At 46.6% G+C, this 20,409-nt stretch overlaps 2 protein-coding genes across 9 annotated transcripts in view; one reads left to right on the top strand and one right to left on the bottom strand.

Moving 5' to 3' along the window:
* Positions 1 to 2,165, bottom strand: part of LOC134565359 (uncharacterized) — an 85,221-nt gene extending 83,056 nt beyond the window's left edge. For 2 of the 8 annotated variants that reach the window (XM_063424880.1, XM_063424879.1), the window contains exon 1: positions 985 to 2,165. In XM_063424880.1, coding sequence (XP_063280950.1) covers positions 985 to 1,443 — 459 coding nt within the window. In that variant the 5' untranslated portion in view covers positions 1,444 to 2,165. The other 6 variants (XM_063424878.1, XM_063424882.1, XM_063424881.1 and 3 more) reach the window with 5 other exon arrangements.
* Positions 305 to 17,043, top strand: LOC134565355 (zinc finger protein 501-like). Its single transcript, XM_063424871.1, has 4 exons — positions 305 to 524; positions 1,255 to 1,406; positions 14,017 to 14,160; positions 14,473 to 17,043. Exons 1-4 carry the CDS (start codon positions 305 to 307, stop codon positions 15,406 to 15,408), a joined length of 1,452 nt encoding a protein of 483 aa, XP_063280941.1. The 3' UTR covers positions 15,409 to 17,043.
* Positions 17,044 to 20,409: the final 3,366 nt, after the last annotated feature.

Here is a 20,409-nt window from a genome sequence, read left to right as displayed (position 1 = left end):
GGCCCAAGGGTCCCCCCCGATGTCCTACTGGGGACACTGGGGATGCACTGGAGTCCTCTTGGGGACACTATAGGGACATCGGGGACATCGTGGTGACTCAAAACGCGACAGGGGACGTCAGGGTGGCCCCGGTGTCCCCGAGGGAAGGACACAGGGGAGTCCCGACGCCCCCCGGGCTGTCCCCGTGTCCCGGCGGTGACAGTGCCACCCCCGTGTCCCCTGCCCCGCCAGCGCCCCCTTGGCCACCTCCAGCCTCCGCTCCACCTCCTCGTGCCCTTCCCCCGATGTCCCCAAGGCCACCGCGATGTCCCCGAGCGCCTGGCTGGTGTTGGGGAACCCCTGTCCCTTCGGCCCCCACGGCGTCACCTCCCCGTCCCATGTGACAGCGGCCACCAAGGTCCCCAGCGCCAGCGTCAGCTCCTCCAGCCGCCCCAGCACGGCCGCGCTGATTTACCCCCAAGGAGCAGAATTTGCTCTGCCAGGACCTCGGGGACCCTTTCGGGACCTCGGGCGTGGGGGGAGAGGTGTGATGAGTGAGGGGGGTCCCATGGACTGGGGGGGTCCTGGTGGGTGGGGAGTCCGCGGTGAGGGAGGGGGGGTCATGGATCGAGGGGGCTCCCAGCGCTTTAGGGGGGTCGGTGAAAGGGGGCAGTGAATGGGGGGTCCCGGTAAATTGAGGAGGGGTGCCTGGACATAACGGGGGGTCCTGGCTGATAATAGGGAGCAGACAGGACGGAGCCCCAGTGCTGGGGACACCCCTGTGCCCCCCAGTCCCGGCGCTGCTCACGGGGGGTGAAAGGGGAGGGGCCTCACATCACTTGGGTTTGGTTTGTTCTTCCCAACTCTGGGGAAAAACGACTTCGGGAGTTTTCTGCCACAAATCTCCCCCCTCCGCCACTCAGCCTAAGGAGATTGGGAGTTTTCCCTTTCAGAGGAAATCAAAGCCATGCACTGATGCTCCGAATTAGGGCTAGGAGAACTGACGGCTTTGCTCGGAGCCGGTGGCAGCGAACACGCAGCGCTGGGAAAGGCGGGCCGGGAGGTGCGGAGAACTTTGTTGGTGTTTGCAGCTCGATGCCGCCTCGGGCCCGGGCCCGTGCCAGGGCTGTTCCTCATCTCCGCCTTTCCCCTCACACAGCCCGGGGGGCGCTGAGAGCGCGGGCCGAGGCTGGGCCGTGTGCAGAGCCCGGGGCTGGCTGTGTGCGATTGGCTGATTGTGGCGTCAGTCGTGGTTGTGCGGCGCTGATTGGGCAGAGCGGGGAGCAGGCCGGGGCCGGGCCCGCCCCCCGGTGGGCCGTGTGGCAGCAGAGGCGCCATTGGCGGAGCGCGTGTGCGGGCCCGGGAGCGGCGGCAGCGGCCGGAGCCCGGTGAGGCGGCGGCGGAGCTCGGAGGCGGCCCCAGCGCAGGTGGGAGCCGCGCTGGCTTCTGGCGGGGCTGGGCCATGGCTGCGGGCGGAGGGGGCGGCAGGGGGCTGTGGCGGCTTCCTTGTGCCGTGTGGGCGCCGTGTTGGCCGTGGCCTGAGGGCGCTGCGGCAGCGGCTGCCCGCGCTCTCCTTCCCGCCGGGGCCTGGGCAGGAGCCGGGCCCGGAGCGGCGCTGCCTCGTCCCGGTTCGTGTGGGTAGGACGGAGGTGGCTGCCGTGTGGCCGGGAGCGGGCGAGAAAATTCCCGTCGCCAGAGGTTTGTGTGGCCAAAGGAGACGGAGGAGTCCTGTCAAAGTGACTTTATTGCTGAACAAAGGGAGAGGCCATGCGGCATTTGCCATGGGGTCTCTGCAGTTGTTGGAGTACGCAGCCTCCTTTTGATCCGAATTTCCCCGTCTGCATCTCCCTCTGCCTTTGCTCCGTGGCGAAGGTCCTTGGAAAGTTCAGACTTCCCGGTCCGCCTCCTGCCTGTCCTCGTTAATCTGCACCCCCCCTTTTGTCAAACATCCGATATTCATGGCTCTGTTCACTCTTTGTTCTTCTTTTCCGTGTTCAGGAATTTAGCAGGACCTTGTCTGAGCAGCAGTCCGTGTCCATTAGAAACATTTTCTGAACCTGCTGGTTTCTCCCGTTCCTTCCTTATCTCCAAATCCCTGGTCCTGTCTCTAAGCAGATTCCCTCACTGACTCTGTTTTTCCTTCCTGGGTGCTCTTTGTTTTTGGGATTGTTCTCGGTGCCCTCATTCCGTGTCCTTTTGTAGGCGTTGGTGGCTCAGGAGGCCTGGCTGCCACCTGCATCCCCTTGCTCAGCTGCTGAATGAGCTGCACTCAGCAAGGTGTGGTGCATGGTCAGAAGATGAGAGTTGCTGCAGCACAGGAGAGGAGAAAGAGCCTTCGTTTAAGCCCTGGTGTGCCAGGGAACCACGGAACCGTGTCCCATTGCCATCCTTTGCACGTTTGGACCAGAACATGAGCTGCTTTCCTATTTCCTTTGTTATCTGTTTCACCACTTTTGGGTTGTCATCTCTTTGCCAACAGGACCTTGAGTCACTGAATTTTCTACACTGTCCTCCTCCTTCTGCTAATCGATAATCTGATCCCATCCCATGGTGAAATGTTGTGTTCTTCTTTTTGTGGATTTTTTGGCCAGACTCAGGAGCTGGATGTGTCTGGTGGGTTCTTATTTCGAGGCCATCTTGTAATTTAATTGTTAGAAATGAGACGCTTGACACGGGCAATATATCAAGCAGCAATTCAATTTAATAATTAATTAATTAACATGGTAAAGTGTGAGCAAAGACAGCGCGCTGGGTACAGTGCTAGGGGTTTTCCCTTCCGACTGCTCACCCATTGCTGGACTTGCTGGGATTTTATTTGCTATATTCATACATATTCATAAGCCTTCTCAGCAGTTTCCATTTCTAGTTTTAACGTCACAATTCAATACTTAACAGTCATAAATTCATATTTTGTCCTGTACAATTCTATAGGCTACTGTGATCTATTTCGATACTTCAATACTCCGGGATGTACATCCAGGATATGTTTTCCCAGATGGTGGGATCTGGCTTCCAGATGTGGGGGTCCCATCTCTATTTCCAGATCCATCAATCTCGGGCAGTGATGTCCAGTTTCCTTCTCTAGGAGCCATAAATCAGTGAGCTGAAGTCTTGTCTTCGTGTCCAGGATGTTTTCCCACCTTCTGTGAAGGCTTGAGCCCCCTCCTCACTTCCTTCTTTTGTCTAAAAAAAGCCTTTTTACATTCTAAAACTACAGTTTAAAATTCTTTAATACAAAGCAAGCTTCTACAGTTATAATTAAAAGACACCTATTACAGAATAGCTTGAGACTCATAATAGGTAATTGTAAGCAAAAGATTTATTCAAAAACTTCTTTCCATGCTTTCCTCAGTTGTTTATTAGAACTTATCTTTTTAACTGTCCCATGATCGTGTTCCACAAGTACAATTACACAGATTTTCTTCATCTCCCTGACACGAAACATAACTTTGTATTTCACAGTCCCCACTCTCCTTGTATAAATTTTTATTTATCTTACTTATTCGTGTCTGGGTTTCGAATCTGGCCAAAACTTCAGAAACTTTTCCTTCTTTGTCCTTTTTCTTCAGTTTCATTATTTTGGATATTTTAGATGTTTTCTCAAAATGGCTAAATTCCCCTGTAGCTAGTTCAGGGTCTACAGGCATCACAGCGACCTGCATACCTTGAATTACAGAGTGGATAAGCTGAACAAAGCATGGAATTAAGCAAGGTAAAAACAACAGTCCAGTCAATGAACACAATATTATAAATACTATTTTCTTCCACCGAGCCCCTCTTCCAAACAACTGGTCTCACCATGGAGCTTGAAGGATAGAATTCCATTGTTGAACAGGCATTTGTTTGTTACTTAAATATCCTTTTGGGTTTTGTGGCTACCACCGATTTTAGAGAAATTTGTGGTATACATTTTCCTGCAAGGGGTTTCCCCTACCTTTGTCCCAAAAGCTTTCCCTTTCTTGGCTATGCATTCTTGGCCTATCACTACATTTGTCAATACCCATCCTTCTGTCCGTTCTTCAGGTTTTGTAATTCCTGTTCACTTCTACTTTAAAATTTGTGCTACTTCTAACCCTTCTCCTCTCTAAGGCTATTGCCCTGTCATTTGGGTCCCACCACAAATCCAGCACTTGGAAATATTTAATTCTATTACAATTCATTGCATTAAATCCATAAACAAATTCTCCAAAAGTGGAAAGGTCTAACTCTGGCAGCTGTTTCTTTAATTTCTCATACAAATTTGGGGAAGCAACTTTAGATTCAGAGTGGGTTTTCAACCCTTCTACTGCTTTCTGCACTAAATTCTCCCCATATTGAACTCCTCCCCCATCAGTGTATCCCCACATACTTGCTTTGGTAAAACATATATATTCTTCTCTTCTTGGACATGTCTGGTAATTACAGCCAGCTCCTCCTCTTGCTCTTAAATTCCTTTACATCCAAAACTCCCTTGCTCTTCACAAACCCTTAACTGACTTTCATCATAACCACCTTTGTTTATATGGGTGTGACCAACAAAGGATACCGTTGTGACTCCTCTCCATTTCACCCACTGGTGACATGGGTGACAATTGTCAATTGCCGTGGCAGTGCTTACACACATGATCAGGTATATAATGAGAGGTCCAGTATGACATGCCTTTCCACCCCTCCAACCTATTGGGTTCCTGCCAACAGTTGGGATTTTCATCTTCTTGGTGGCAAAGGTAGAGGTCAATCTGGTCTTGCCCTCTATTTATTCTTACCTGAGAATTGTTGGCAGGCCCACTGAAGCTCTGTGCCACTCCTTTACTTTACTTCAGTATCTGTCTGGTATCCAGTTGTTGTAATCACACTCAATTCTTTCGAATTTTGCTTTTGCTTCTTCCTGCAGATCAATCCCAGCCCGTGTCCCGTGCAGCCAGGTCCCCCACCAATCCTTATCACCTACTTTAATGTATCCTTTCTCTACTGCAGCCCTTAGTGTTCTACCTGTCTCTTTCTCTATCTCATCTCTACAACTCCAGCAAAGGGTACTAGGGATCCTTGCCCGCACCAAGTTTGTATACCACAATTTCTGACACTCAATGCACCTGAAACAACCCCAGGGAAAACATTTACGGTTTTGGGTAGGACATTTCACTTTCCTTGGAAGGTTTTGATTCTGAAACCTCAGGTACAAGAGTTTCTGAAACATGCATCAATCCTTTTTAAGTCTTATTTTCAGTTCTCTAGGAGCAGATGAAATTTTCCACTGAAGCTCGGCCGGTGCCTCTGTTGGTGGTCCCACTGGTCCTTTAATCGTGATGTGTGGGTCCAGCCTTTCTCTGCAGTCCAGATGGCTGTATCAGTGGTTAAGGGGTTAAATATGGGCCTTCCCATTTAGAAGATAAGGTCTCCTCTTTGCAGCTTTTAACCAGCACTCAATCACTTGGTTTTATTTTATGTATGCTAAATCCTAGAGGGGTAGATTGAGCCAATATTCCTTTTTCTCTCAACTCTAATACATGTTGTCTAATTGTTTGGATATATTTTCTGAATAGTCATATCTTCAACTATTACTGATGTTTGGGGTATCTCCTGGGAATATGACATTCCATAAAGCATTTCGTATGCTGATAGCCCAGTATCTGCATTAGGAAGTGTTCTTATATTAAGCAATGCTAAAGGTAAACATTTTTTCCAGGACATTCTGGTTTCAGTCATTAATTTGGTTAAATGCTGTTTTATAGTTTGGTCCTTCTTTTCTACCTTCACAGAGCTCTGAGGGTGCCAAGGGGGTATGGTATTCTCAGGAAATACCCATGGCTTGTGTTACCCCTTTGATGACACTAGAGGTAAAATGGGAGCCTTGATCAGAATCAATGGCTCGAATAACCCCAAATCGGGGAATAATTTGTTCTAATAGTATTTTAATTACAAATTTGGCCGTGGCCCTTACAGCTGGGTAAGCTTCTACCCAGCGAATTAGTTGATCTACTACTACTAACAGATACTTCCACTTACTGACTTTTGGAAGCTCAGCATAATCCACCTGAACTCTTTCAAGAGGTTCATAGGCTATTTTCTTACGGCCCCCCCCCGCTGAAGTTTGCCTCATTACCTTTTTGTTGACTCTCTGACAAGTAACACGCCTCTGCGTTACTTGCTTTGCTATTTCAAAAAAATCCCAATACACCCATTATATTTTTAAAAAATGATCACACAAGGCTCTGGTTCTTCAGTGAGTATGCTGATGTAATTGGCTCAAAATCTTTTGTGCATAGGCTTTGGACAAAATTTCCCACCTATCTAAGAGCACTCCTTTTCTTTGTTCTTTCTTAGTGTCTAATTTCTTTATAGCTTCTTGGGAGCTATAAAATTTTTTTGGACTTCTCTTTGAACTTTTGTTATAATATTCAACTGAATTGTTTCTTTCAATTCAAAAGCTGCCTCTTTTTGCAGCTTGGTCAGCTATGTCATTTCCTCTTGCTAAATAGCTTGTGTTTCTTTGGTGACCTTTTACATGTATAACAGCTATTTTTTTTTTCTGGTCTTTTTAATGATTCAAGCACTTTAAGTATTAATTCTTGATAGATCAACCATTTTCTTTGGGTATTGATCAAACTTCTCTCTTTCCAAATCTTCCTAAAAGTATGTACAGTTCTAAAAGTATACTTTGTATAAATAGTCTCCACTTTGTCTTTTAACAGTTCTAAAGCCTGGTATAATGCATATAACTCCCGGGCTTGTGCGGGCCAGCTGGAACTTAACCTTTTCCTTTCTACTATCAACATGTTTCCTCCCTTTACAATTGCATATCCTGACCTCTGCTTCCTTTCTAATACTTTGGAGGAGCTATTGATGAAATCTTTCTCCCCTTCAGATAATTTTTTTTTTTATTATTTCAGTTAAATCTGGTCTTACTTTAGTTTGTAATTCAATTAACTCTACAAAATCATGAATCTGTTCTCCAGTTAACTTCTGATATAAAAAATTTTCTTTTTGACTATACTTTTTTTATCTACTGCCTACAATACTTTAATAGCTTTACCAGCTGTCTTATCTCTCCCTTTGTTCTGGGAGAAGGTAAGGCAAGTATGCCCGATACTCATTCGGGGTCCAGTTTCTTTGTTCTTTTACTTAACTAATGACCCAAATACTTCATTTCTGCTTCTACAAATTGCAACTTGGACATTGAAGCTTTCAAACCCTTTTTCTCTAAGAAGTGTAATAGCTTAATTGTGGCTTCTTGGGCCCCCGGAGCTGATCTAGTTTATCAGACATCCCCATTTCCTTTTTAAGGGCTCTCACATCCCCAGTGGTCAGTGGTACTGATACATATCTAATAGCTGTCCTCCCCTTCCCCCCTTGGTATCTTACTATCAGTACCTTCCTTAATGGATACAACTGGCCCCTTTTGCTCTCATCATCACTGTCCTTGCGCCTTTCTGCCCGAACTGTCTCCCTGCTTCTATGTGCAGGTGGTGAATCTGGAGGACGAGGCAGAACCACAGGGGCTTGAGGTGCAAGCGGTGCGAGAGGGGCTTGGGGTGCTGGGGGTGCTGGGTTAGGCACCTCTGGCGGGGCAGCTGGTTGTGGTAGATAAGGGGGGAGGTTGTGTAAGTGGCCTCATGGATTCTTCTCCTTTTTGGTTTTTAAAGCATACAGGGGAGAAGGCCAGGACTTGTGCCATAAAGCAGCATAATCACTCTCTTCTTGGTTAATTGGATCCTTTTTATTTACACAGGCATTTAGGGCCTGACAGATCCACCCCTCAGATGACCCGTACATTGGCCAGTACAAATTATCAGGTCGTGTCATTTCTTTAGTCCATTCCATCATACAGTATTTTATCATTTTCTCTTTACTTTTTCCTTTCCTGGATTTACATTCATCCTAAAATTTTAACATTAACCCCAGGGGACGGTCCTGTGGTAAAAAGCTCCCTCCTTTCCCAGTACCTTTAGTACTTCTATTTGCCTGTTGGTTTGTACCAACCCCTGGGTCCTTGCCTTGGCATTGACCCACCCTAAGAAATGGGTATTCCCTCACTTGCCTCGACCGCACTCTTTCTGACTTCAGCAATGAAAGGCCTTCCTATTTTCTCACTTGTTTAGGATTTCTTTAATAAAAAGTCCCTTCAACCAATACCGCTTCCCGCCTCCGATTTACTATGAAGAAATCCTCCCCAACTATTGCCGCATCCCGCCCCCGATCTTTTTATATAAAAAATTCCTTTTTTCCTCCCCTCGCTTTGTTCCTTCACCTGCGGCTCCCCTCACGGAAAACGGAACCGAGGTTAGAAGAACTCCACAATCACTTTGTGGCCAGGCCACGTCTCACACACACACCACTCACACTCTCACGTGTGTACCCGTTCTTAGCCCACCTAACCAAGCGATACTTACAGCCTCCTTTTCTTGCCTGGGTCTCTGTGCACGAGTTATTACAGGTGAATTTCACTGCAGTCTTATCCGGGAGCTCAAAATCCTTTGCTCACAATTTACCTCAAGGATCTCCTTTTCCCTGAAAGATTCCCCAGTCACTCAGGGCCACCTGAGGCAAGAGCCTCCAGGGTGGGGCGCCTCCACAAGATCAGGGGCCTCCCCCAATGGATTGGAGGTGCCCGCATTCTCCACCAAATTGTTAGAAATGAGACGCTTGACACGGCCAATATATCAAGCAGCAATTCAATTTAATAATTAATTAATTAACGTGGTAAAGTGTGAGCAAAGACAGCGCGCTGGGTACAGTGCTAGGCCTTTTCCCTTCCGACTGCTCACCCATTGCTGGACTTGCTGGGATTTTATTTGCTATATTCATACATATTCATAAGCCTTCTCAGCAGTTTCCATTTCTAGTTTTAACGTCACAATTCAATACTTAACAGTCATAAATTCATATTTTGTCCTGTACAATTCTATAGGCTATTGTGATCTATTTCGATACTTCAATACTCCGGGATGTACATCCAGGATATGTTTTCCCAGATGGTGGGATCTGGCTTCCAGATGTGGGGGTCCCATCTCTATTCCCAGATCCATCAATCTCGGGCAGTGATGTCCAGTTTCCTTCTCTAGGAGCCATAAATCAGTGAGCTGAAGTCTTGTCTTCGTGTCCAGGATGTTTTCCCACCTTCTGTGAAGGCTTGAGCCCCCTCCTCACTTCCTTCTTTTGTCTAAAAAAAGCCTTTTTACATTCTGTAAAAAACGTGAGATGATTAATTCATGTTCTTATGGTAAACTGGAAAATAATAAAGCTGTATAAATTTATATCAGGTAAAAGTCTATGTTTTAGGAGATTTTTGCAGCAGATGATGAAATTGATCACCCTGAAAAAGCAGGCGTCTCCATTCAGAAGGGAACAAAAGACTTTTTCCAGGAAAGCCTGCAGCCTTCTCAAGTACAGGGAGGAGACCTCCTGAGATAAGCTGGCACCAGCAACTCACACCTCGGGAGCCACCTTCACAGACCATCAAGCAATGTCACCCATATCTCGAACATTCATCAACTATAAGGATCCATAGAAACTGAACATTAACACATGGACTTGGGAGGGGAGCTCTTTTCAATCCGACTGGAGATGAATTTGGGTTTGAATAGCTAACTAAGAAGCAAAGGGAAATATGGGGAAATATTGCCAGAGGCAGAATAAAGCGTATAAAAACCAAGCCTCGAACATGGCCAATTCGTGAGTCGTCTGGGGGGATAGCAGGCTGCCAAGCTCTGTATCTCACGGCTCACCCTTGACATTTCCAGGGAAAAACTCTGTCAAGTATTTCCGCTAGCTGTGCGTTTTACCGAAATTCTGTGATTTGATCATTGTTAATAAACCAAAGTATTATTTTAATTGGAATATCGTATTGGCATTTATAACACATTCTAAAACTACAGTTTAAAATTCTTTAATACAAAGCAAGCTTCTACAGTTATAATTAAAAGACACCTATTACAGAATAGCTTGAGACTTAGTGTAATTGTAAGCAAAAGATTTATTCAAAAACTTCTTTCCATGCTTTCCTCAGTTGTTTATTAGAACTTATCTTTTTAACTGTTGCATGATCGTGTTCCACAGCTACAATTACACAGATTTTCTTCATTTCCCTGACACGAAACATAACTTTGTATTTCACATAATGATGCCATTGAAATGACAAATGTTTTCTCTGGCTCCTGGTATGAATTTGTTGGGGTTCCCAGGGGCTGCTCCATGGTGTTGTAGGATTTGTTGTGGTGGCCGTTCATCTTTTCCCCATTTTTGGGCGCTCCCTCCAGCCAGGGCTGCATCAATTGATCTCTTTTCTCTAATTCAATCATCCCATCCTTGGATTCCTGAGTGATTTCTCTGAGCTTGTGGTAGCACCAACAGCCCAGTGGTGCAATGCTCCCTGTGTGCCACAGACAGTGGCAGCACATGTTGGAGTGGGGAGAGGGATGATTCCCCCCAGTTCTTGGAGTGGAGTTTTCCCAACATTCTCCATTTGCAGTTTCCCTTTGCAGCTGCCCCAGTTTCTGTTGCAGGGTCAGATCTCCTCAGTGCGGGCTGTGCCTTTGGCTGTGCCAATTGCATCAGTGCCAGCAGGCAGAGCTTGGGGTGAGGGGCAGAGGGAATGAGCCCAAATCCTCTGGCAGGCAAGGAGAGCCTGGTGCATTGTGCACCCTTTTCCCCAGCAGTGTTAATTTGCATTTCTAAAGCTCCTGTCCTGCCTGCCTGGAAGGAAGCTTCACTTCCAGAGAAGCATTGAATGACTCACACGTGGTCATTCAACAATCTGCTTTCTTTTTAACTTTTTTTTTTTAAACAGTATTCTGTTTACTGTTTATACATTAAAGGGTCACCTTTAAAGCTCTTCTGATTTTGCAAAATGCAACCAAAATGTGAACATTGAAAAACCCAGACCAAAATTTTGCCCTTACTAAGAGCCATGCACAAACATACACAAAAACGTTCCAAAGCAATCAAGTTTTTTCTACTTCTTCTCCTAGGACTAAAAGTTGATTCTCACACCTCTTGGGCAAACTGAATTGACAATATAAAAGTAGGATTATTATGGAAAATTATTCTAATGCTGTAATCTTATTATAGAAAGTGCAGAAAAACCCAAAAACTCTCCAACAATAATATTAGTGTTAGAGAGTCGAGGCATTACTTGATTCTGGCCAGGATGTGCAACAGAAACCATTTCATCCACACATAGCCCAGGAGTGCAGAGAAAATCATTCCATGACCCGTGACTTTTACTGGATTTTTCCTAAACTTTAAACAGCCTGAACCCACAGAAATCCATTGGTTTGGTGTTCATTGCTTCCAAGGTGTGAAGTTCTCAGTATTTGGTTTCCTATTGGAGCCAGATTTCTTTGCCTGTGATGTTAATTAGGTCGGCACTCCTGGGTTTCCTTCTCAGCCTTTTCCAGCCCAGGTGTCTGCAGCTATTCCCGGGGCAGTGTCTGGGGTGGATGTTGGTTGGTGTTTGCTGATGGTGGTTGATGTTGTGTTGATGGTCGTTATCTCTGTGGGTATCTTTTGGGCTCTTCCCAGTCTGTTGAGATGTTAAACTCATCTCTGGTGAGTGGTGAAACATCCCTTAAAAAAAGTCTTTAAAATTCCTTACCCCAGGTCAAAAGCAAACCAAGCCTGACTAGAGAAGTAAAATAAAAAATAGTTTTAAAGTTGGTATATTTTCCAGCAGTCCAATCCCCCCCAGCCCAGTGTGTGAGTGTGGCTGAGCCCCAGAGTGGAATTGTCCCGTTGTCTTCCCCAGCCCTGTGGCAGTGCAGGCACAGCAAGCACTGAAGCTGCAGCAGTGGCAGCAAGGATTGTCCCCAGTGGCAGGAGGTGGCCAAGGAGGGTGCCCAGGCAGAGCATTCCAGCAGAGGATGTGTGGGCAGGCCCAGGGGCTTCCCCCGCTGTGGAGCCCTGGCTGCTGCTCCCTTGCCTTCAGTGCGGGCTCAGTCCCGGCCTGTTGAACATTCACACACAATTCCAATTCCTTTTGTGAGTCTGGGAGAGCCATGGCTGGGGCATCAGTCATTTTGATTTGTCATTTTCTCTAGTTTTGTTCTCTTTCTCATGTCCATCTGTGAAATACAAAGTTATGTTTCGTGTCAGGGAAATGAAGAAAATCTGTGTAATTGTAGTTGTGGAACACGATCATGGGACAGTTAAAAAGATAAGTTCTAATAAACAACTGAGGAAAGCATGGAAAGAAGTTTTTGAATAAATATTTTGCTTACAATTACCTATTATAAGTCTCAAGCTATTCTGTAATAGGTGTCTTTTAATTATAACTGTAGAAGCTTGCTTTGTATTAAAGAATTTTAAACTGTAGTTTTAGATTGTAAAAAGGTTTTTTTTTTAGACAAAAGAAGGAAGTGAGGCGGGGGCTCAAGCCTTCACAGAAGGTGGAGAAACATCCTGGACACGAAGACAAGACTTCAGCTCACTGATTCATGTCTCCTGGAGAAGGAAACTGGACATCACTACCTGAGATTGATGGATCTGGGAATAGAGATGGGACCCCCACATCTGGAAGCCAGATCCCACCATCTGGGAAAACATATCCTGGATGTACATCCCGGAGTGTTGAAGTATCGAAATAGATCACAATAGCCTATAGAATTGTACAGGACAAAATATGAATTTATGACTGTTAAGTATTGAATTGTGACGTTAAAACTAGAAATGGAAACTGCTGAGAAAACTTATGAATATGTATGAATATAGCAAATAAAAGCCCAGCAAGTCCAGCAATGGGTGTGCAGTCGGAAGGGAAAACCCCTAGCACTGTACCCAGCGCGCTGTCTTTGCTCACACTTTACCATGTTAATTAATTAATTATTAAATTGAATTGCTGCTTGATATATTGCCCGTGTCAGGCGTCTCATTTCTAACACATCCCGCAACATTGAAGCCGTCTGGGGTTAAAAAGTCATACAATGTTCTGGCTGGAACAAAGAATCCTCAATCCAGGTCCTGCAATTCCCTATTAATCCTTGCAGTTTTCAGAGCTCTTTTTTAGTCCTGTGTAATTGTCAAGCTGGTCATGGGTTTAGGGTCTTAAAATGCCCAGAGCATTTTCCTGGTTATTACACAGTTATTTATGACATAAATGCATCAGTCTCGAAGGTCAGAGTTCTGAGCATGTGGTTTTATTAAAAGTATAAAGTTTAAAGTCTCAGTGGGATTTAACAGCAAATTGACAGAGAGTCCCAACCACAAGAAAAACAAACTGGGAAGGGGTCCCAGCCACAGGGAAAGACTGATGGACAAGGGGTCCTGGCCACAGGGAAAGACAGATGGACAAGGGGTCCTGGCCACAGGGAGGGGCAGATTCCCAGCCCAGAGCCCCGTCCAGCCCAGAGTCCCGTTCCCCAGCAGCGCTCCCTGCAGCTGCAGCAGAAACAGCAAAGCCGCTGCCGCAGCAGCAGCAGCAGCCACAGCTGCACCCCCCAAGCAGCAGCAGCAGAGAGGCAGAAGCAGCCCCCAAGCGATGCAAGACCTGACAAAGTCCTGACAGCGGCTCCTGGCCACGGCTCCCTGGCAAAGCCCCGTTCTCTCTTGTTGTAGATGGCAGGAGGATGGATCGATCATCAGAGAACTGATGAGTCGGTACCATTGCCCAAACCCAGGGGATTTTTATCCATAAACCATAAATGCATGTTCATATCCCTATCTATAGGTTGGCCAATCAACTAAGAACACAATTCTAAAACATTCTCACTACACCAATCTAAACCTAATTTTGAAAATACGAAAAACTACAAAGGTTGTTATCTTTGTATTTTGTGTAATCTTGTGTGTAAGGATTTTGTGTAATCCTTACACAAAAACCTACGCACATCGCATATCTCTCGAGTACTGTGAGCGATGTTCTTAAATGTTTTTGTTATGTCTAAAGCTGAACTACCAGGCCTTAGGGCTCTGGGCTCTGTGCTAGCTAACATATTCTTAAAGCGCTTAGAGTCTGCTTATTTAAATAATAAAGTCTAAACTACTACTTGATATTTACGTGGCTTAATATATTTTAATTTCTCTAAAGGCTTTATTCAATCCCTACATCTTTCTCTATCCCTTCAGAACCCAGGGGGGCATGTACTCCATCCAGTAGGGACACAGGAAGAGGAGGAGGATCAGGAAGAGGAGGCAGCACAAGGTTCCACCCCTCCCTGGATCTGCAGCCTTCCCCCAGCCCCAGGAGCGTTGCTCCCCCACATGCAGCAGGTGACTGGGGAGGGGATCCATGATTGTCCTGGGAGTGAATCTTGGTGTTCCTGAGCTTTACTGGGCTAAATGTTCGTGCTTTGTTTATTTGCAAGGGGCTTAATCTTTATATTTTAGAAGAGATTTAGGCTGATTTTTCATGTTTGGGGAGTTTTTCAGTTTTGTTGTGATGTTTGGAGGACTTTTGGGCTGAATCTTGGTGTTTTGGAGGTTCTTACAGACACAAGGATCCGAGTGATTTCCTGAGATGAACTTGGGTGAGGAGGAACCCCCAGCCTAAGGCACTCTCTTCTTGTTTTCTCCCCAAACCAGGATTTTTCATTCCCAAGGAGTGTCCTGATGGAGGAGGAGGAAAAGCCCCAGAGATCCCGCCCGAGGAGGGGCTGCAAACCCAGCGCAGGGAGCTGTGAGGAGGAAAGACCCCCCCTGTGCCAGGAGGGCGGCCGGAGATGCAGGCGGAGCTCAGAGCTGGGGGAGAAGCCTGATGGAGGGGAGAAGCCCCACAAGTGCCTGGAGTGTGGGAAGGGTTTCAGATACAGGTTCAAGCTGACCCAGCACCAGGTGATCCACAGTGGGGAACGGCCCTACGAGTGTGGGGAGTGTGGGATGAGCTTCAACAACAACTTCAACCTGGTCCGGCACAAGAGGATCCACACTGGGGAGAAGCCCTATGAGTGTGGGGAGTGTGGGAAGAGCTTTAGGCACAGCTCCAAACTGGTCGAGCACCAGAGGATCCACACTGGGGAATGGCCCTATGAGTGTGGGGAGTGTGGGAAGAGCTTCCGGTACAGCTCCAACCTGACCCTGCACAAGAGGATCCACAATGGGGAAAAGCTCTACAAGTGTGGGGAGTGTGGGAAGAGCTTCAGAGACAGCTCCAGTCTGCTCCAACACCAGGTGGTCCACACTGGGGAAAAGGACTACACCTGCTTGGAATGTGGGAAGAGCTTTGGATTGAACTCCAGTCTGAGAAATCACCAGCGCACCCACACTGGGGAGAGGCCGTACGAGTGTCCTCAGTGTGGGAAGAGGTTTGTAACGAGCTCTTATCTCCTCCTACACCAGCGGATTCACACAGAGGAGAGGCCCTTCCGCTGCCCTGACTGCGGGAAGGGCTTCAAGCGCAACTCCAACCTCACTGTCCACCGGCGCATCCACACCGGGGAGAGGCCCTACGAGTGTCCCCAGTGTGGGAAGAGCTTCTCACACAGCTCTGATTTGACCAAACACCAACGGAGGCACCGCTAAGGGAAGCCCTGTGAGTGCCCTGAGAGCGGGAAGAGCTCCGTGCACTGCTCCAGCTCCATCCCCCATGGGAGGATTGGGGAAAAACCAAGATTTTTGGGAACAGTGGGATGCAAACCCCTCCAAAAAAGGTTCTTTCGTCCCACCCAAGCAGATGGATCCTCAGCTGGCATGAATAGGGAAATTCTTTTTTTTTGCCCTTGATTTGCTTTTCATTTCTCTTCATCTCTTTAAAATATCCAACAGTGAGGTAAAAATAAAGAGATTGAACTAAAACATGGGTGAGGACATGAGGGGACAAGGACATGGTGGGACATGGACATGGAGGGGGACATGGCCATTCGGGGGGACATGGGCACAGATGCAGACATGGGGGCTAATGACAGGGATGGAAACATGGTGGGGAGACAGCCATGGGTGAGGAAATGGTGGCACATGACCAGTGACACATGCGGACATGGCCATTCATGGGGACATGAGGGGGCACGGGCACAGATGGAGGCGTGGTGGACAATGACAGGGATGGAAACGTGGTGGGGAGACAGCCATGGGTGAGGACATGGTGGGACATGGCCAGTGACATGTGGGGACAGGGCCGTGGCCGGTGCCATGGGGGGAACTTGCAGGGGCTGTGGGGGATGCTGGGTTTGAGGGAGTTGAGGGTTCCTGGCAGGGACTTGGGCCTTGCTGAGGGCTTTGGGGACCCCAGGCCCAGCGGCTCCGGCTGCGCTGGGAGACCCTGGCGGAGGCTGTGGGGCAGCTGCTCAAGGAGCCCCTGAGCTGGAGCCCCCTCTGGGCATTGGGGTCCTGGAAGGGACCGAACGTCCTTGTCCCCAGGAGGGAAATCCCAGCAGCCCCAGGATGTTGGGGGCAGCTGAGAGGCCTCAACAGGGAGGGGAAAGCCAGACAGAGCTGTCCCTCTCCAAAACTGCACCCCAGACTTTCCCAAACTCAGGGATTCCTCATAGGAAAAAGCTGGCAGGAGGTGCCTGTGAATCCTGATTTTAAGGAGTTAAGATTTTAGCTAAGGGTTGGAAGCCATTCACATTGATCAATATGCAAGTTAGACAAGCAAATGGTGGGTTAATGATCATTAGATGCTTAAGCTAGAGCTAATTGTTATATTATGTGCTATTATGAGCTTGTTCTGGAAGAAAGTGGAGTAAGCGAACTGTTGTAAGAACAGATTGAAAGCAGTAAGAACAATGGCCAGCACCTGGACTGTGAATCAATCAATCATGAAACAGGGGACCCTGGATTGTGCCAGAGGGTCCCAGAGACCTGATGAAGACTCTCCTGACTTCATCCTTTGAGAGCACTGACTCAATTCAAGACCACTGACCCAATTCAAGAGAAGAATTGCACACGCATGAAGGACTAATAAACTCATTTTAATACTGAATGGAGATGGGAGGTGCTGGGGTTATGCATCTGTATTTTATGTAAGATCTTGGTAAATAAACAGAGGGTAAAGAACCTTGTTTGGTGTGGTCACGCCTTTCGGTGATGACTGCCATGCCACCTGCCAGTGAATAAACATACCACTCTCTGACTTTAATTAGTTAGAGGGTCTTTGTCCATGATCATATCAGTTTTTAAGGACTCACTCCAGCCAAACCACCTGTAGTTATTCTCATCAGCACCCTCGGGAATTCGTCAATTATGTTTTTACAGAGACATCAACAGTGCTAAAATAAGTAAGAAGAAGCTGAGAATCAGAATTCCAAGACTGCAAGGACTAGATAAAGGAGGCCCATGGAGCAGTGGACTGTATCCAGTCATGTTTCCTGCAAGGTGCGTGCTGAACGCATGGACAGGATAGAGGCACCAATCAAATAATGCATGATCGCATAAACATTAGTTTTAGAATGTACAAAGATAGCTTAATGTAAACAATAAATGGCTTCTGCTCAATGGTATTGGTTGGTCGTGCAGAGGTCCTGAACTCCCACATGTTGGTGAACCATGATGTGATAGAAGGTGTGATAGGGAAGCAGACCAAGACTCTTTGGAGTTTGAAGGACTCTGAAGGGGGTGTTGTGGAGTGAAAAAGCAGGAGGCTTGATGGGAGACCGCCGTGGCAGGACCGTGGTGGGGGTAGTTGGAGGATGGCTCCATGGATTTGGGAGAACAAAAACTCCTGGGAAAAGGCTCTGGATAAAATACACATACGCTGCAGCAGGTACACTGAGAAAAGTGAGTGGCCGGAGCTGGGGAATGGGAAAGATTATCAAAAGAAGAACAGGCTACATTATATATTCTCCAGCGTCTTCTCTCTGAGAGAGCAGTTAAATATGAACCGGAGATCTTAAAAAGACTAAAAAAGCTGAAATGCTGATTGCTAGATCAACAGCAAAAGGTGAGAAAAATCACTGCAAGTTGAGTCAGGTGAGCACCAGGGAACATCAGATTGGGTCAAAAAATTATCAAAATAATAAAGGTATGTTTATTATAATTTAAAGACTGTGATAGGATTGCATTCTCATTCTGTTTCTAAGCATGAAAGGAAAGATTTAATACTCTAGGTATTTAAAACCCTCCCAGAAGCTACATAAAGACAGATGCAGTTATAGCTTCTTTGCTGCCTGTGTGCATGGATTTAATGAAGTTATGAGCAAGTTAGAGGTCCTGGTGAGCAGTTGTGTGACTGCCCCCCCACAGAAAGGGTGGGTAGCCCTGCCAAAATCAGAGCTGTGCTTGGCCCCACTGAGCCCAAGACTGACCCCACGCCCTGTCCCACTGAACCTTTTCTTGGCTCCCTCGGCCCCACGCGTGGCTCACCCAGCCTTGCAGATGTCCCCCTCTGCCAACAAAATGGCAGCTCCCTGTGCCTTTCTGTTCTTGGGAGCGTGATTTGTTTCTTTTTTACTTACAAATTTTTTTCCCATAAGTTGCTAGGAAACGAACTACTGGATACTGACGGGCACTGAAAAAGAGCAAAGTGGCCAGAGGAGAGGCTACACCTTTTTTTTGTCTCAGGCAATTTTCTAAGAAAGTGGGAAGATCCCGAGAGTCCTGGGAGCAGGTAAAGGACGGGGCTGGGGGCAGCTGTGCTCTCTCTCGCTCTCGGCATCGGAAGGAGGACGGTTGAGCTGTTGCTGACCGTGAGGAGAATTCACTGTGTTATAAATACATATAATAAAGTTGGCTTTTTGCAAATATGAAAATGAATGCTGTAAGTATAATGTGGGAAGGTTTTGCTGTATTAATATGGTTTCTTTTCTGCTATTAACAGGGCTTAGTGACGTGATGAATGTATAGATATAGTTCTAGGTTGTAGCATAATTTTAAGATGGAAACTGTGATGGAAGATGCTTTTTGTAGCTAATCCAGAAAGAACAGGAAAGATAATCAAGAAATTCCCGAAATTCTTGGATTATCTCGATGAAGATAATGGGGGCAGAGCCCTCAAAGCTCTTAAGGAAGAATTTATTGATCCTTCTGTTATCAGAGAGTGAGACATGAGACAACCAGGAGGCGCCACCAAGAAATTTATCTACAAGGAGTAATAAAATGCTAAAGTAGTAAAATGGAGACAGGTTTGGGGGGTTGAAACTAGGAGTGCATCTGAACTCAAAGGAATGTTTGAATAATGCATTATTAGGGTCTTTTGAATAGGTAACATGCTGATCCTTTCAGAGGAGTGTTCTGAAAGGGCAAGGTGTGCTCTTGGCTGAATGCCAAGTCACCTGGCCGAGATTCCTTTCCTGTTTCCTAATTGTCTTATTTTTTTATTAAATTGTTTTTTAAAAATTTTCCTAAGAAATGGAACCTCGATTTTCACACCACCCCCACCATTTTCTCTGGCACTGCCCTGGGTCTTTGCTATGCTGTAGCCCTGCACCCCCTGCCCTGCTGGGACATCCTGCAGTTCCAGCCGCAGTTCCAGCTAGCACCTCAAAATAAACCCCAAAACACCACCAAAAATACCCCCACAACCCACCCCAAAAATACCAAAAAAAATCCCTCAAAAACACCCCGAATATTCCCCAGAAATCCCAAAAAAATACCTGAAAATTCCCAGGAATCCTTTAAGATACCCCAAACCAATCCCAGATCTTCCCTTTCCCGCAAAAATCCCCTTTCCCCCTCCAAATCCCTTTTTTCCCTCCTGAATTTTCCCTTCTGCCCCCACATCCCTTTCTTTTCCCTAAAATCACCACTTTCCCCCAAATCCTTTTCCCTCCAAATCCTTTTTTCCCCCCAAAATCTACTTTTTTCCCCCCAAAATCACATTTTCCCTCTTAAATTCCTTTTCCCCAAAAAATCCCCCCTTTTTTTCCCCCAAATCACCTTTTTTCCCTTCAAATCTCTTTTTTCCTGCCACCAACGGAGCTCCCGATTGAGCTCATCTGCCAGCCCGGGATTTTCCACCGTTCCAGCTTGGTGCTCTCAGAGTCCTGCAGGGGCACCTGGATCAGACTGCCCCGGGCTCTGTGAAGCAAAGCCCCTCGAGGTTCCTGGTTCTGTTGTGTTGTTAATGCTGTAGTTGTTGTTTGTTTGTCTTGTTATACACACCAGTAAAGAACTGTTATTCCTATCCCCATATCTTTGCCTGAGAGCCCCTTAATTTTCAAATTTATAATAACTTGAAGGGAGGGAGTTTGAATTTTCCATTCTGAGGTAGGCCCTGCCCTCCCTAGCAGACACCTGTCTTTCAAACCAACACAAGCTGCTTGTTGGCAAAAAGCTTTCCCATCTATTTCAATTTCCAAGTAAATCTTTCAGCACCTTGACTGGCCAACTACAAGGCACTGAGCTGTCCCTTTTACCTTCAGTTTTACAAATTTGGGAATCTTGGGATTCTTTTGAACATGGTGGACGCCACGCTTTTGCCAAAAGAGCTCTACGATACCAACAATTTTTTACAGTTTCAACACTGACGTACCATATGTATCATATCCAAACCAATAAACTATTATATACATGTATAGATACACATTGAAACCTTATACACAATTCTCACTTAAGATTAGGTTTCCCCGTGGCACACAACAGGTTTCT

Source organism: Prinia subflava, unplaced genomic scaffold, assembly GCF_021018805.1.
Source record: "Prinia subflava isolate CZ2003 ecotype Zambia unplaced genomic scaffold, Cam_Psub_1.2 scaffold_47_NEW, whole genome shotgun sequence".
In the NCBI taxonomy this organism is placed as follows: Eukaryota; Metazoa; Chordata; class Aves; order Passeriformes; family Cisticolidae; genus Prinia; species Prinia subflava.
This window is presented reverse-complemented; position numbering and strand designations above follow the sequence as displayed.